Source organism: Rousettus aegyptiacus, unplaced genomic scaffold (genome assembly GCF_014176215.1).
Source record: "Rousettus aegyptiacus isolate mRouAeg1 unplaced genomic scaffold, mRouAeg1.p scaffold_m13_p_16, whole genome shotgun sequence".
NCBI classification, from domain to species: domain Eukaryota; kingdom Metazoa; phylum Chordata; class Mammalia; order Chiroptera; family Pteropodidae; genus Rousettus; species Rousettus aegyptiacus.
In genome coordinates this window covers 34,824,912-34,841,471 of record NW_023416291.1, presented here as the reverse complement: position 1 = coordinate 34,841,471, position 16,560 = coordinate 34,824,912, and the positions used below count along the sequence as shown (strand labels likewise).

Sequence of the window (16,560 nt, the reverse complement as noted above, 5' to 3'; positions counted from 1 at the left end):
AGCCCAGAGTCACGTGATCAGAGCGTCTTTGGAGACACGTGACCAGATCATGTCCCGCCCCCTGCGCCACGACAACATTGGCCTAGCGGCGCGCAGGCGTACCTCGGCGGGCGACTTGCGGCAAGTCGCGGGATCCTAGCACCGACGGCAGGCACAATGCTGGGTATGGGCTGGCTCTGAGCGTGCCAGTGTAGGACTGGCTCCGTCCTGGCTCCGTCACGTCCGCGTCTGATGCCAACCTCTTGGTTTCTATGTATTTGACCCCTTACCTTCCGCGATATCTGGTGATGACCCTACATCCTAAGGGCTGTTCCCCTCCATCTTACCAGAAATCCCAGGGTTAATCTCAACCCCTTCTGCTTCTGCCCCTCTCTTCTGTATGTCCTATCAGCAAATCTTATTTCGTTTCCTAATTATATCCCAAAATAGACCACTTATTCCCACTTTTATGGCTCTCAGCCGAGTCACCTGGACCACTGCAGTAACCTCCCCACATAGGCTCCCATTCTTGAACCCCTCCATTCCACTTTCCACCCAGCAGCCAAGAACAGCTTCAGAAAACAATTCGTATCAGTTCTCCGCCAGAACCTGCAGGTGGCTTTCCATTTCTCTGGGATGACAAGCAAACTCCCCAGCAGTCTACCAGGGCCCTCTGGTCTTCCCCTGCTTCCTCCCCAGATCATCTCTTAATGGCCCCAGTGCCTTTGCAAACTCTTGCCCTAGAGCATAATATTTAAGAACACAGGCTCTGGAGGGCAGACAATCCAGGTTTAAATCTAGGTACTGTTAACCACCACTTCTCTGTTTTCCAAAGAGTCCGTTAAACTCCATGTTTCTCAGTTTCCTCATTTGCAAAATAAGGATGCTCAATCACAGTTCCCTGCTTTGTGGAAATATTGAAAGAATTAAATGAGAAAATGCAAGAGCATAGCACAAGGATAGGCGAATAATGCTGATGATTAAATTAGTGGTTATTGGGATTATATAGTCCTTCCTCAGGAAAGCTCTCCCAGACCTAAAACAGAAGTCCCATATACTTCTAGAATGTACATTTACTTTTTAAATGTTTCCAAATTTGGTATCTGTAAGCTCTGCCAGGCCTAAGGGCATGGTTATCTTGCTTCTGGCTGAGACCTGAGCAATCAACAGGTATCTTTTGAATGCATAAATGAGCAACCTCCTTTTGTCCAGTACCTATAATATGTGCTTTGAAGGGCAAGGGGTAAGTTAGGGAAGCAGATGGGACAGGACTGCACACATGGTTTCATATCAGCCTCCCCTAGCAGCCCACTACTTTCAACATGCCACAAGTCCCACCATTTGGAAAAACCAAAGGGAAGAGATGCTGCTCAGACCATCTGGCAGGGTAAGTCTGCTCCTGCCTAGGGTGACCATGTCTGGAGGAAGAGAGTGAATGCTGGGATAGACCAGTGTGAGGCCTTGTTGGGGAAACTCGGAAGCCCAGAGGATGTCAAGAAGCCAGGATACTAGGGTTTGGGAAGTGTGGCTGGCCCAGGCCACACCCTCCCATCTCCCAAAGGGCTGTGCATTAGGGGAAAAAGAGAAACAGGAGAACCATGAAACAGAGCCAGGAGGCAGTGGGAGGATTTTACTAACTGCACAACACACAACTTCCCCAGACCCTGTGGGTGCCAGCCTCCCCTTTAGCCATCGGGCCCCAGTAGTGCACCTCGCTCCTGCACCCACTCAGGACTCTCACCAAGAGTGAGAGATGGGCTGTCATGGGTGGGAGAGTTAGGGTCAGGGTGGGTCTCAGGGTTGGGGTCAGGGCTGGGCGCAGGATCTGGGTCTGGGCTGTGGACAGATCCCTGGTCAGGACTGGCCACAAGGTCAGGACTGGAATCGTGACCAGGCTTAGGGTCAGAAGCCTTGACAGAAACAGGGGTGGGGGTAGCTCCAGCACCAGGGCCTGCTTTGGGGCCGGGCTTGGGGAGGGAGCCCAGCATAGAGCCAGGGTTAGGGCCCAGGCCTGAGCTGGGGCCCAGGCCAGAGCTGAGCACAGAGACAGCATCAGGCCCCAGAAGGGAGACCTGCCCAGGCCTCAACATGGAAGCAGGGCTGAGGCCCAGGCCAGCAGCAGCGGCGGCAGCGGCGGCGGCTGCAGCGGCTGCAGCGGCGGCACCCTCGTGCACCCGCTTGTGCTTGGTGAGGCTGGAGGCTTGGCCGAAGGCCTTGCCGCAGAGCTGGCAGCGGTAGGGGCGCTCTCCGGAATGCACGTGCAGGTGCTGCAGCAGCGCCGAGCTCTGCCCGAAGGCCTTGGAGCAGTGAGGACAGGCGTAAGGGCGCTCGCCTGTGTGGATGCGTAGGTGGTGCTGCAAGTTGGAGCTCTGGCCGAAGGCCTTGCCGCAGTGGGGGCAGCGGTAGGGGCGCTCCGCTGTGTGCGTGCGCTGGTGCTGCAGCAGCGCTGAACTCTGCCCGAAGGCCTTGCCGCACTGCGGGCACGGGTAGGGCCGCTCACCCGTGTGCGTGCGCAGGTGCTTCAGCAGCGCGGAGCCCTGCCCAAAGCCCTTGGCACACACTGGGCACTTGTGCGGTCGCGGGCCACCGTGTGTGCGCAGGTGCTGTGCCAGCAGTGAGCCGTGCCCAAAGGCCTTGCCGCACACGGGGCAGTGGTGCGGCTTCTCGCCGCTGTGGCTGCTGCGATGCTTCAGCAGTGTGGAGCGCCAGCCGAAGGCCTTGCCGCATGCCGCACATTGGTAGGGCCGCGCGCCCGTATGGATGCCCCGATGTTGGGCAAGCGTGGCGCCATGGCTGAATGACTTGCCACAGTCGGGACAGCGGTAGGGCTTCTCGCCGCTGTGGGTGCGGCGGTGCTGACTCAGCCCCGAGCTGCGGCGGAAGGCTCGCCCGCAATCAGGGCAGGAGAAGGGTCGGGGCGGGCTGGCAGGTGCGGGGAGCACCGCGGGGCTGGTGGCCAGACTCTCCGGGTTGGCAGTGAGGCTGGATGAGAGGGGGTCTAGGTCTGGGGCTTCTGGGGGGCTGAGCGTGTCGCTGTTAGGGTCGAGAACCAGAGGGACAGGGCCGATGACGTCTGGATCGAGATCAAAACTTGAAGACATGGGATCAAGATCTTGGGGATCCGAGTCACGGTTCCCTGAAATGGAGCTCGGTGCTTCCACATCGGGGTCCAGATACTCGGATCCCAGCTGTAGATCTTCAGAGCTGTGGTCTGCGTCTTCAGAGACAGTGTTGAGGTCTTCTGGGTCAGGATGTGGGTCTTCAGAAATTGGATCAAGCTCTTCTGGGTTGGGGTCCAGGTCTTCTGAGTCTGAGTCAAGCTTTTCATAAGTGGGTCTTGGGCCTTTGTGGCCTGGGTTCCTGACCAGGACCGAGCGCCGCATCCCAGGTGTGGAAGTGCCAGCTGCTTCTGGGGCAGGATCTGTAGGATGAGGACAGGGTGGGTGGAGGTAGGTTTTGGGAGGCAGGGGGTGTCTCTTTTGGAGACTGAACAGAGATTGGATAGGGGGCCAGGCTGTGCCTCAGAACCCACTTCTGAACTCCCACATGGGTCCTTCTCCTGTCTCAGACCACAGGGAGACTTGTGACTCGCCCTGGGCAGGGAGAAGGATCCTAGTGGGACATGGGGCCCCTCCCTTCTCAGCCCCACACCTGGATGGAAGTCATGGGACCCGGCACTAGAGGTCTCCAGTACCCAACTCCATGGCTCTGCCCCTCTCTCCATCCTGGACTCCTCCTCTCGTGGTAAGCTTGGGTCCTGTGGAGGAGAGAGAGTCCTAGGTTCCTACTTGGTGGGGGAGAGGGTGGGTGTCTTGGTTCCTGTGCTTGCTGCTAAGTACATGGTTTGAATTCCTGTCCCATAGTCAAGGGTGGCATATTCGGGGGTTTCTTGTAAAGAGGGGGATTCGGCTCACCTCCTAGAGAGGCAGTATCCCGAGTTGAGCAGCCTGTATCTGGGGGATGAGGTTGGGGGACAAACCACATCTGGTAGTCCTCTTGGGTTCTTGGGGGAGCTCAGGGACACCCCTGGCTTGCTTCCTGGGGAAGAGACCACCAGAATGCCAGACTTCACAGTTCTAGGGTGAAAGAAACTGTCAAAACACCTGTGTTCCAAAATGCCAGTTCCTAAAGCCAGAGAGGGAAGTGGGGAAATAATATGGGGGACCCATGGGGGCAGGGGATCCATGGATCCCATAGCCAGGACAATCGGGGCAAGTGTCAGTATACCTGTTGCCCAACTGGATAGAAGAGCCTGAATTCTAACCCCTAGCTGAGGGCTGGGCAAAAATAGTACCTGGGGCCCCTCTTGGGTGAGTGGGGGGACCCCTAGGCCACCTCCTAAGAAGGGAAGATTCCTGAGTGACTGCCTCATGGCCAGAGAATGGGGATACATGTCAGGACACTTTTTGTCCCCTCTACAGAGGATAAAATTCAGGAAAGATCCTGAATTCCAGGCAGGGGGCAAGGAGGTGGTGGAAAACAGCTGGGACCCCTTTTAGGGAGCAAGAGGAGCTCAGGACTACCTGATGGGAGGTGATGCCTTGAGTTACCCACCCCATGGCTGGGCACTGGGGGTGGGGGGAAAACAAGATAGATCTGTTTCCCGGAGACAAGGGGACCTTTCCTCTGTGAAGGGAGACATCCTGGGCCACAAACCCCATAGCTGGGATTGGGTAAACGAAAGCTGGGCAATGAGTTCCTGAATCACCTCCTCCATCCAGAACCCAAGGTTGGAGGGTGGGGAACAATGCCTGGATCCCCTCCTGGGTTCCTGGGGGGCAAAGAATCCTTGGATCACCTCCTGGGGAAGGGGCTTCCAGAACTCTGGACCCCCAAGATTGGAGAGTGAGAAGAACAATAACTGGGGTCCTGAGGGACAGAGGGAACCCCTGCATCCCCCTCTTGAGGAAAGACCTCCTGAAACCCTGACCCCAGGCTCAGAATGGGAAGAACAATGCCTAGGGGCCCTCTTGGGTTCCTGGGGGGAGGGCGTCTGAGTCGCCTCCAGGGAAGGGGTGTCCTGAACTCCCGACCCCACGCTGAGGGGTTTTCCCTGCCCCATCCCTCCCGATATAGGGCGCCCAGCTCCGGCTGGGCCCTCTCCTGGGGCCGCAGAGGCGGACTGGGCGCACTAGGCCCACGGGCCATTCGGCCCCTCACATCGCGCCGCGACCCCGCTCTCCCAGGCCGGGGCGGGCGGCGCGCGGAGCGGGCGGTGCAGAGAGGTCGCCCCGGGTCGCGCCCCTTGCCGGGACCCCCCCGCCAGCCCTCGCCCAAGGCCCCGCCCGCCGACCCGCTCGCGGGGACACTCACCCGGCGCCCCTCGCCCCTGCCCGGCCCGCCGCGCCCGCCGGCGCCCCTGGGGCCCGCAGCCAGCCCCCCGCCCGCCAGCCCCGCCGGCGGCCCCCTCGGCCCAGCGGCCCCGCCAGGCGCTCCCGGGGAGCGAGAGGGGCTGGCCGAGGGCCGCAGCGGGAGCTGCTGGGACTTGTAGTTCGCCCGCGCCTGCCGCGGCCGTCGCCATCTCTGCCCCCGCCCTTCCCCGGGCCAGCCTTTGTCCCGGCCCGGGTGCCCTGGCCGCGCGGCCGGGCCTTTGTCTGTGCGGTGCGCCAACCGCTCGGCCGCGCCCGCCCTCTCCTGTGCCTATCCCTCTCTCTGTCCCTCTCCGTCTCTCTCTGTGCCCGTGCCTACTTCCGTCCCTATTCCTCTCTCTCTCAGTCGGTATATAGCTATTCCTTTTTCTGTCTCTATTTCTCTCCGCTTTAATCCTTTTGCCTCTGTCCGGTCACTTTTTCTGCCTGTTCCTCTGTCTCTGATTCCTCCTCACGTCTCTGACTCTTTGTTCAAAACACACCAAACATCGTTCTCTCCCCCCACCTACAATCTCTCTCTTCTCTCTCCTTTCTCTCTCCTTTCTCTCTCTCTCTCTCTCTCTCTCTCTCTCTCTCTCTCTCTCTCTCTCTCTCTCTCTCTCTCTCTCTCTCTCCAGCAATTTACAAACTTGTTTATCTTTGCTTAATCCTAATCCACGTTTCCCTTTAGGCTCCCAAGGAAAAGTTGGAGATTCTGTCCCTGAGTGTTTCCCTCCTCCTACCCAGCTGATGGGTCCCTCACTATGGTCACCCTGTGCCTGATGCTCCCTAAAGTGATGATCCCCGGGGGAAGCCTGAGCTGGGACTGGGAAGGAATCTGGGCAAACTTTACCTGGAGACACAGAGCCCCACATAGAGGGAGTGAAAAATAGGCCAGCTCCATGATGTTCTTCACAGAACATAAACAACAGTCACAGAATGTAAACAACGTACACAAGGCCATTCTGTGACCATGTCTGCACCAAGTCAGAGACAAGGACATTCTGCAACCACAAAATGAATACACACTCCCCCACTCCTGACTAACACAAATGCTGCCCCTTGTTACCAATGACAACTCCACTTCCACAATCCTACTATAAAAAGCACTGATCTGCTCCCTGATTTCTGACAGCACCAACTTATAATTGTTCTACTCTTGTCAACTCTCCTTAAAACTACACAGCACACGTCCAAGTCCTATAAGATGCCCTTCTGCCTCCAACTCCCTCTTACAGAGGTGCCCTATGGTTCCCCAGTATGTGGTCCTTGCTGGAGCAAGCTAAAAAAAGTTTTGTTTTGTTTTCTTTTTGACTATAGGTGTGTCTCTGATGGTCTCTGCCTGGTGAGTTTTGACACACTTACTCTCGATACAGACTTGGGCAAATCAGGCCTCCAAGGTTCATCTCTCTTCCTTCCTGAACCTTCTAGATCTGTGCTAAACTTATGGCCTGAAACCTGTTGTTCATCTCTTTGTGGAAAAGCCCACAGCAGATCTGAGAGATCTGAGGTCGCAACTGAATTATGTCACTGGTTCCTCATCCTGCCACCTCCTGGATGATTTTATTGCAAATGATTGTAATAACAACTGTTGTTTCTGTCTGCCCAGCATCTCTATCAGCACCTGGCTTTCCCTTTGTGGATCTCCATCCACTACTCCAAATGGACCTGTCTCTAACATAGCCTCCCAGTACCATGCGATCTACACTTATCAATCAGAGAATCCTATCCCCTCGCCACAATGATTAGCTCTATGATGAGGTCATAATGGATGTCTCATTCTTCTGGGATCATGAGCTATACATAGGACCTCATTCTGCCTGCTGCCATCTTCCTCGGCTGTCTGGAAGGACAATTTACAGACTGAAACCAATCTACATCAGGATATAAAGGTGAGAGTTAGAGAGACAGCTCTGGTGATATTGGTTGAGCTCCTGGATATAGCCATACCTGAAGCCAGAAGCCCTCATTCTTTCCAATACTATGAGCCAACAATTTCCTGGGTATTCGAGCTAGTTTTACTTTCTGTTCCTTGCATACATGACAGTCTTGGCTAATTTAGAAATAAGTACCTGGAAAGGGAAGGGTGTTAAAAGAAATAAAATGTGAATTTGGCCGAGCAAAGGTGAGGAAGGTCAGGGCCACTGCATACATATAAAGTGAATAAGGGCCATTGCTCCACCATCAGTGGACAGTGATCCTCCTGATCCCAGCTTTCTGTCTTCTTTCTTTTCTTAATCTCCTACCATTCCCACTCAGAGTTATTTTCTAGAGCCACGCTGCATGTGGCAGGATTTACCACTTGCTGGATGTGGCACTTTATTACAACAATAATCCAGATATAATACAGATGTTAATGTAAATAAAGTAAGTCATAAAATTATTGGGAGAACATATAAACAGGATCAGGATGAGTAAATCCTCTTAAATAATGGCAACAGATTCTGAAAGAATACAATAAAAGGCAAATATGGTTTACTACATATTAACCAAATTTTCTGTATACCAAGACCACCATAAGTTGTCTTAAATGTTAAATAACAAATCATTACATAGGGTTTGTAACATATAATACAGGCAAAGATGTAACAGCGTGAATATATACAAATAGAAAAGGCTGAGGAATTACTTTTATTCAGAAACAGTGAAAGAGAAGATAGTAAGATTCTGTTTATGAATAAAGCCTAAATTACCAATAAACATTTGGGGAAAATGTTTTTAAAAATAAAATGAATAGGGCTCCCAAGATTTGTTCAGTGCACAATTTGGGTGTATCTCAGCCCTGTAAAAGAGTTCTCCTCAGAAAACTGGAAATCTCTGTCATGTGGAAGAAAAATAGCTGATTACAGTGTTGCCTATTTTATTTTGGGACTCTAACCATGAGTCTTTCCTGAGACTGGCTTAAGGGGCTTTGGAGAAAATATCAGGATGTTGGAATATAAACCAAGATTATCATCTACTCAATTTTGTGAGATTGTTAGAGCTGAATCTTCTGCTCCAAGCTAAAAGAGGAAGCTAGTAAAGAGGTAAAAGATAAGATTGGAATTATCAGAATACTAGCTGGGGTGTCCTTGATGCCCCAGGCTGCTCTCAAACACTGAACACTCCCTGTCTATAAAGGAAACACTTACCCTCACTAGGAAGAGCCTATTAGCTGTCTTTCCACCTTCCAGATTGTAACCTGGGGCAAGAGAGATGCTAAGGTGAAGGGCAGGCACAGGTAACGTTGTTAGAGACAGAATCCACCAAGGTTGGGTCCCAGACCTAAAGATTCTCCTATGATTGGGGAATGGTGTAGGCTAGTAAGCTGGGTCGTCCATTCACAGCGTTCCATCCCTCCAGGCACAGGGATTGGTTCATGATTGTACACGTGACTCAATCAGAGTGTTCCTTAAATTCCTATATAGAGAGTTGGGGAAAGATGCCCTGCTTTCCTTGACAGAGTTGTTTTCCTTTAACAAATAATCAGTTTTCCCACATTTAATCCTATTTGAATCATCATATAGCATAAGCCTTTTTGGTTTGCGGGAAATGCTTTTTTTAGAAGGTGAATGGGATATAGGAGGAATCGACATAAGTCCATAAAGTACATCCAGAGTCATCATGAGTATGTCTTTCTGCACTGATTCAACATTTGCAGTAAGGTGTCTCTTCTTTCTTGGTGAACAATCTCAGGGCTGGTCAGTTCCATTGTTAGAAAATGCTTCACATTGTGCTAAAATTTGCTTCTTTGTAGCTCCTACCTACTATTTCTCACCTGGTGTCTGAGTTGCTTTAAACCATTCCTAGAACACAGGAGCACATCTAATCCTGCAACTGGAGCTACATGGAACTGAACACCAAAGAGAGCTTTCTGAGCTACCTGGCAGGCAGGAGTACTCTGGTCAATGAGCAGAGTAGCTTCATCAGGAGAGCCTGTTCTTGTCCTGGGAATCATTGTAGGGCAGGCTAATTGCAGTGTTTATCAACCTGGGACAATCTTTCTCCCACCCCCACCCCCCACCAGGGGACATTTGGCAATGTCTAGAGACATTTTGAATTTTCACAACTGGGAGGAGGAGAGGGAGTGTGCTAATGGCATCTAATGGTTAGAGGTCAGGGATGGTGCTAAACATCCTACAATGCACAATATGGCCTGGCCTCTGACAACAAAGAATGATCTTGTCCAAAATGTCAATAGTACCAAGACTGAGAAATACCAGTTTATCATGAAGCAATTCAGGAGAGTATCATTCATGTTCATCTTTAGAGGAAGCAAGCAGAAGAGATGTTCTGCAGCTAGCAGACCCTTTTATGGTCAACATGGATACTAAGAGTACAAACCAAAGGGCCATCTTGTTCCTGTAGGACCCAAAGCTAGACTCCTGTTCTCTCTGTGGAAATGACAACCTGGCCTCACAGGTTGCTGCCCAAGGGGAAAGGGCTCTTGGCCAGGTTTGAGGTTGGCTCTTAGTGGCCCATGGGTTTGGGGGTCTTGGTCTTCGAAGATCTGACTACAGAGTCAGGGAGTTATATTATTTGAAACAAATTCTCAACAGCCTACATAGGCAGGCCCTAGCCAGGACCCATTTTATCCCAGACTGAGCCAGCTTCTTGGTGTTTTCATCGAACCCAAGACCTCATAGATGGGGCGCTGTCCAAGGTACCGCTCCTTGACATGCTTGCTAAACAGGGTCACCACGGACTTCAGGGCCCCCACCCCATGCTCCTCCTTGCCGCTCTTTTTATGTTGTTACTGGCTGGACACCTATCCCCTTGGACCTCATTATGTTCTGAAGGATTTTGTCAGTTCTGACCTGGGGGCCAGTTGCCCAACCAGCCTCTGCCCACATGGAGGAAATTGCTGAACCACTCTTAGCATGTCCACCCTTCCATACCCTCCAAACCCTTTATCAATGATTGAAATCTCCTTCCCACACCTTCTTCCTCCTCTCCTCTACTTATCTTCATCCTCAGAATGGTAGCTCTCTCCCTCTTTGACCCTCAGCCACACACAGTGACACATGTGGACATTTGTCATTTATAACATTCTAATATGAGCTACTATTTATATCCATTTTACAGATGAGCAAACTGAGGTTCAGAGGGGATAAATGACAAGCCTATGGCTAGTATCCAGAACATGGAGGAGTCATTCAGCCCCAGGAGCCTGCATTCTCATCCCCTCATCATACTGCTTCTATTGAACACTGACCCCATCCTCTCTATGTCATTCAGAACTTGTCACGGCACCTGAACACCTTACACTGAGTGTGACTGCCGAGCCTTTGCACAAGCTGGCATGGTCTCCCTGCTCAAAGTGGGACAACCTCCAACATCCACAGAAGTGTCTGTTCAGAGTCTTCTCAATGGAGTCATTTTTTCTTGTATAGCCCCCACTCCTCCAATCATACTTTTTCATGGCTGACTGATGGAGAGGGGTGGGATGTTGCCAAGCTGGTGTTTATTTCTGGCTAGGGCATGGGTAGATAGGAATCTGGGGAGCCTGAGGGTCTACCTTCCCACCCCCACAGCCCCACTGGTGAGAGGAGCCCAGTGGCACATGGCTCTCCTGGAAGTTGCTCAATCTCAGCACTGGTGGGCCCTGGTACTTGAAGGTAAACTGGTCCTCGTATTGAGTTGAGAAGAAGCGCTGTCTACCCAGCGGGGGCTCCATGTGGCTATACTTGCACTGTGGAGTCAGGGTGGGAAGCCTGGCAGAGCAGCCTGGAGGGTGGTTGACCCACCTGGGCCACCCAATGGTCCTTGTACCACCCTAGGAGCATCAGAGCCTGGTGATGTGTTCTGGGGAAGTGGGCAAGTTGGGCCCCAGTCTGGGCTGACTTAGGAGCTGAATGAGAAGCCAAAGAGAAAATGGGGATGGGGCTGGAATGAAACCCCAGGGCTGTGGTGACTCGAGGTGACTCTGAGCTAACCTCTCAGCTTGGGGTATAACCATGGCTGGTATTACGAATATGCCCCTAAAATGACCCTGACATGACCTTGGGGTGAGTTTGGGATGATCTTGAGGCTAGGACGACATTAAGATCACCCCGAGCCTGGGGCAACTTAAGCGGCTCTGAGCAGACTTGATACAAATTCTGAATCTGAGGTGACAGTATAAGGATCCTGAGATAACTCTATACTGATTTTGGGGGTTACCTGGTTAAGGAAGTACCCCTTCCCCTCCCTCACCCGCTGTAGCATCTCCTTAGTCATGGAGGCCTGAGCTGTTCCGTGCGGTTTCAGCATCTTCTGGTTCATGGTTAAAAAATCTGGTTCTGGAAATTGGGGTAGGAGTGGTCGAGCTGAGGGACTGAGGGAGAGGCAGGTCGAAGAGGACAGAAACGTACGAGATTAAGAGTAGGGTTAGGGTTCAGGGAGAAGCGTAGGCCAGAGCTGAACCCTTGGAGCCAAGGATAGATTAAGAGGCGGGGCGGACGGAGGAGCCGAGGCGGGGGGCGGAGCCACGGCAGGATGAGTAGGTCAGGGGCGGGGCAAATGCAGATATTTATAGGAGGCGGGGCCAGGGTCTGACAAGAATGGAGCGGGGCTATGGTTTGTTCGGAGGTTTGTGCCACCGTGGAGGTATGTGGAACAGCGTGGGGGTCATGATCACGGGGGTAGGGTTTAGAGGCAGCATTAGGATCTTGATTCATGGGGTCGAGATCTAGCCCTTCAGGAGGCGGAGCCAGAGTCGGGCAGTGGGTGTGGTAGAACCAGCCAAGGGCGGGGCCTTCCGGGGTGAGTGGGGAGGAGGGGCCGCGCTCACCGCCTGAGCCTTCCGGCAGATTACTACGCTGCCAGTGGAGGGTGAGCGCTTTCTGCGGCCGCTGCATGCCAAAGGGGTAATAGTCGGTGCCCATGGAAGTCTGGAAGAACTGTCCGAGCAGCTTTGACTCTCCTAAGCTCATATGACTCCGCAGTTTCTCATGCGGCTGGTGGCGGCTGGATGGCTTGGCCAGGGGTGGCGGCTGTAGAACCAAACATACAGGGAAGTTCCCGTGTCCGGTACCTCCCAAGGCCAGGTTGGAGGGAAGAGTTGGGTGCTGTACTCTGGGCCCTACCTGGTGGCACTGGGAGTTGATATTCTCTAATTTTACAGACAGGGTCACTGAGGCTCAGAGTGGTTAAGCGATTAACCTAGATCACTCAGAGAGATCCAGGTGATCCCCACTCCTACCTCAGGGCCTTTGCACACACTATTCATTCTGCTCGGGAAGCTTTTTTCCCTGATAACCCTTGCCTCCTTCCCCATTTCTGGCTGACCTGGCCATAGAAGAAGTGCATGGAGGTGGTGAGGCTTCCTGGGCCGGGGCACCAATTTCCTTCCAGGATGTGCGACTCTGGAGTCTGGTTGTGGTGAAGAACAAAAGGCTCTGCCAGTGGCAGAGCAGGTACTGAGCAGCTCTAGGAGGTTGTAGTGGGAGCAAGGAGCAGAGTAGCCAGCAGGTTCTCACCTGGTTCCCGGGCATAGAAGTGCTCAGCCTTGGTGGTCCTGTCATGAAAGAGGCCATCTCCAGGATAAATATTCACACAGTGGATGTCAGCTGAGGCCTGAGCCTTGTCATACCTGCATATAAGGTGGGGATCCATCTGATCTGGGCCCTTGCAATTCCCAGGAAAAGGGAATAGGGTAGACTTCCCAGCGGCTGAGCCATGCAGCTCTAATGGTGGGAGATCTAGCACAATAGTGGGCCTTACCTGTAGGTGACGGAGACCTCAAAGGCACAGTATTGGTCCTAGAGCCTTAGGTGGCACACTACACATGTCGCTGAGAGCCCTTTGCCCCATCTTGATGGGAGGTTATGGTCCCTTTGTACCTGTCTGGGGGCAGACCCTGGGGCCTGTACGCTTGTTTCTGCTCTGAGCACATGGGTCCATAGCCAATCTTGAAGTCTCCCAGTGCCACGCTGGAGAAGTCCTGTGAGTGGACACAGGTGGGAAGGGCAAAGCCCCACAGCCCCCCATCACTGCCTTCCCCAGAGGCACCAGCCCAGCCTTGATTTACCCTCTTACACATCAAGGCAGGTGGGCCCACCAAGGCTTGGAACTGTCTCTGGTAGGAGGTCCCAGCATTGTGTGTCCTGTGGTCCCACCTGAGGGGGTTAGGGCCCCCTGAGGATGGGCAAGAGGAGAGAGAAAGAATGGGATTGAGCTCCTGCAGCCTCAGGCCCACGGTGATTTGATTCCTGGCCTGGGAAGGGGAGTTGGGTGTTCCTGGCTAGCCTAGCCTGAGGGCTGCTGGCAAACACCCAAAATAACAATAATGATAACAAGAAATAACTACCCAGTAGTGAGTAAGGCATCTAGGTTAAGCACTTTGCACCTCATTTGGGAGCTGGTATTATCTCCTCCACATACTTCACAGCCCCTCTGAAGCTCAGAGAGGTTAGAAATCACGGAAATTCAGAACCAGAACTGAGTCAAATCCAGATCTGACAATCCCTGAACCCAGCCTGAAGGGACTCTGACTAGTGATGTCTACCAGCAGTTCCCCTGGAGTCATAGAATTGACAAATCACATAAGTGACAACTATTCTGTTGAGTGCCCACTATATGCCATTAGCATCATACACTCTGGGTTCTTTTTGCTTCACCATCTCCTCTGAAGTGGGGCCCTGTGATTGCACTCATTTTCAGATGAGGAAAACACGCTAGGAGAGGTCAACTTTCTTAGAGTGACACAAGTATCAAGGCAGCAGGACCGGGGTGGAGGTGGGGCACTCAGCAGATTTGTCTGACCCCAAATCAGCATTCATGATTTCTCCCCACCTCTGAAAAGATTCGGGATATGCCCGTTCTATGGATACAAAAACTGAGGCTCAAGGAGGTTCCAGAGTTTCTCAGTCCCTTACTATTGACCTTTGGGGCTGGAGAATTATTGTGGATGGCTGGCCCGTACGTGGTAGGATGATTAGCAGAATTCTTGCCGGTAGCATTCTCTCCCTAACTGTGCCAACCAAAATGATCTCCAGACATTGCCAAATGTGCCCTGGGGGAAGGCGCAAAGTTCTAGCCTGGCCTGAGAACCTCAGGGTTGAGTGAATCGCACAGGGCGCGGGTGAGCGCTCACCGAGGTGGCGAGAGGACACGCGGGGCTGCGGGCACGCGTCTTGGGGCTGGAAGAGTGCCTGGTGCGTGGTGGGCGGGATGCGCAGCTTGGCTAGGTCGCCTGGAGGTACCGAGTCGCGGTCGAAGACGAGGCGCGCGCCGCGGATCTGCTCACTGGCGCGCGCCGGCGACTCTGGCCAACCAAAGTGAGCGCGCGTGGTGGAAAAGAGGGCGCGGGAGCGCGCGTCCGCGTGCATGTGCAGGTTGCTTCTCTGCATGGCGGGGGTACGCTCCCGCAACCGCTCTTGCTCCCTGGACGGCGTGGGGAGTGGCGCGAACGCCCAGTGCATCTCCGACTCGTGCTCCTCCTCCGCCCAGCGCGCGTCCTGCTGGAAGAAGGACCCGCGGGGCGGTGGCTGGCACGGCGGCACGCGGGCGACGGCCGTGTAGCTCGGGAAGTGTCGGTGCATCGTGGAGTGCATGGCGTCTACATGCAGCCGCGAGTCGGGTCCCAGTTCGAAGTGCGAGGCCTTGAGGAAGTCTAGCGGCGCGGTTGGGCTCGGCAGGAGGGTGCCCGCGGCCATCGCTGGAGGCAGCGCCACCTGCAAGGGAGCGGAGACACGCGACTGGGCAAGCGCCCATTGGGACTTTGCTGCCTTTTACTCCCTACTGTGTGCCAGGCACTGGGCTCAGGGCTGGTGACTAAACAGGTTCAGTCCCTGTGCCGCCCTCAGGGAAAGTAAGATACGAATAATCATTCATTTGGCACTTACTGTGTGCCTGGCAGGGAGATGGGCTGTCGAGGGGCCCTCCTCTTGTGGAGACGATAATGGGGGGCGGGGGCGGGAGATGACATATACTATCATATACCATAACAATATATAATATAATGACATAAATTTCAGAGTAAGTAGAAGGTGACAAGTGCTATGGGAACAAAAGTCACAGTGGGTAGAAGGATAAGAGTTTAGGGTGGGAAGGTTGCAGTTTTAAAAAGGAAGACAACAACAAAAAAATAAAATAAAAATAAAAAGGAAGACATCATTGAGACCATAGTTGAGCACGGACCTGAGAAAGGTGAGAGAAGGATATTTGGGTATCCGAGGGAATAACATTCCAGGTAGCTGGAACAGCAGGTGCAAAGGCCCTGAGGCTGGCACAGAGTGAGCAACAGAGAGCGCCTCAGAATTAACTTTTGCATTCTACAGTCTGTCTCATATGGGAATCCCCTCTTCTCATCCTCAGTAAGTTGTTAAGGCCATGGCTCTCCCCTCTTTCAAGTCTGGGAACCCAGTTCTATCTCTCTTCCATACCCCTCCTCATTGGTTTTCCTGCCTTCTGCAATTGTCCTGGGCCCTGACTATTCCCTTGGATCCCTTCCTGTCCTCAGACTGTCTGAGATTTACAAACCTCCCACTCACTTCTCTGACCTTCAACTCCAAGCTCTCAGCGCCCCGTTTAGTCAGCTGGGACTTTCTTACCTTCCCTCAGAGCAGAGATATCTCCCCCACTCTCCTCCATTATCCTTGGCGCCCAGCCTCTTGGGTGCTAGTAGCACCCCTGGCTCAGGCTCATCTCCTGCAGGAAGCCTTCCCAGACCACTTTAGTTTACAACTAGTTGCTCATGTCAACCTCTAGAAAACATGCATGAAGGGTTCAAGGTTTTGTTTTGTTTTGTTTTGTTTTTTAACAAAACCACAGTTTTTTAGTGTCTAAGTTTGTTGCTTTTTCTATCATTTTGCCACCTAAAATAGCTGAGAATCAAGTCGTCAAATGGTTTATAGGAGACTCTGACAACTGCAATTGCTGGCCGGGTCACCTTGGAATAAATAACTGGGCTCCTTTGAGCTTCAGTTTCCTGATAAGAAATGAAGATAGGGTACCTACCTCGAGGTGTGTCATGGGGCTAATGAGTCTTAGAAAATGTGCTTGGCACGAGGCTGACCCTCAAGGATCCCTCTGTCCCTGATCTCCCAGAGGACGATCATGTGCTCTTTCCGAGGCTGCATCCAAGGATAGTCCAGTACTGCCCATTGTGACCCAAAGAGATTCTCTAGACAGTGCTGTCACAATGGTCCCCAGCAACTCTAGGGGCGGCCGGGAGAAAAATCAGGAGCAAGGCCACAGGATCCTGCCTCTTGAGAACTCAGGGAGCCTGCCAAGTGATTTGACTTCTTGAAGTCTTGATTTTGTCATCCGA

General features: G+C 52.9%; 2 protein-coding genes across 4 annotated transcripts; both read right to left on the bottom strand.

Annotated features, from left to right (window-relative positions):
• Positions 1-1,581: 1,581 nt before the first annotated feature.
• ZNF358 (zinc finger protein 358) lies at positions 1,582-5,355 on the bottom strand. Of its 3 annotated transcripts, XM_016163123.2 has the most exons (4): positions 5,293-5,355; positions 3,894-4,055; positions 3,674-3,736; positions 1,582-3,400 (listed from the first exon to the last, which is right to left on the bottom strand). In XM_016163123.2, the coding sequence occupies exons 2-4, from the start codon at positions 3,961-3,963 to the stop codon at positions 1,665-1,667; spliced, it is 1,869 nt and encodes a 622-aa protein (XP_016018609.1). In that variant the 5' UTR covers positions 3,964-4,055; positions 5,293-5,355; the 3' UTR covers positions 1,582-1,664. The 3 variants fall into 3 exon arrangements, with proteins under 3 accessions (XP_016018609.1, XP_016018610.1, XP_016018611.1); XM_016163124.2 differs by lacking the exon at positions 5,293-5,355 and having other exon boundaries at positions 3,631-3,736; positions 3,894-5,152; XM_016163125.2 differs by lacking the exons at positions 3,674-3,736; positions 5,293-5,355 and having other exon boundaries at positions 3,894-5,157.
• A 5,415-nt stretch (positions 5,356-10,770) lies between these two features.
• On the bottom strand, positions 10,771-15,092 carry TEX45 (testis expressed 45). The gene is made up of 8 exons (XM_016163035.2): positions 14,383-15,092; positions 13,318-13,424; positions 13,130-13,230; positions 12,767-12,879; positions 12,576-12,685; positions 12,079-12,280; positions 11,502-11,587; positions 10,771-10,998 (listed from the first exon to the last, which is right to left on the bottom strand). The coding sequence occupies exons 1-8, from the start codon at positions 14,942-14,944 to the stop codon at positions 10,771-10,773; spliced, it is 1,509 nt and encodes a 502-aa protein (XP_016018521.2). The 5' UTR covers positions 14,945-15,092.
• Positions 15,093-16,560: the final 1,468 nt, after the last annotated feature.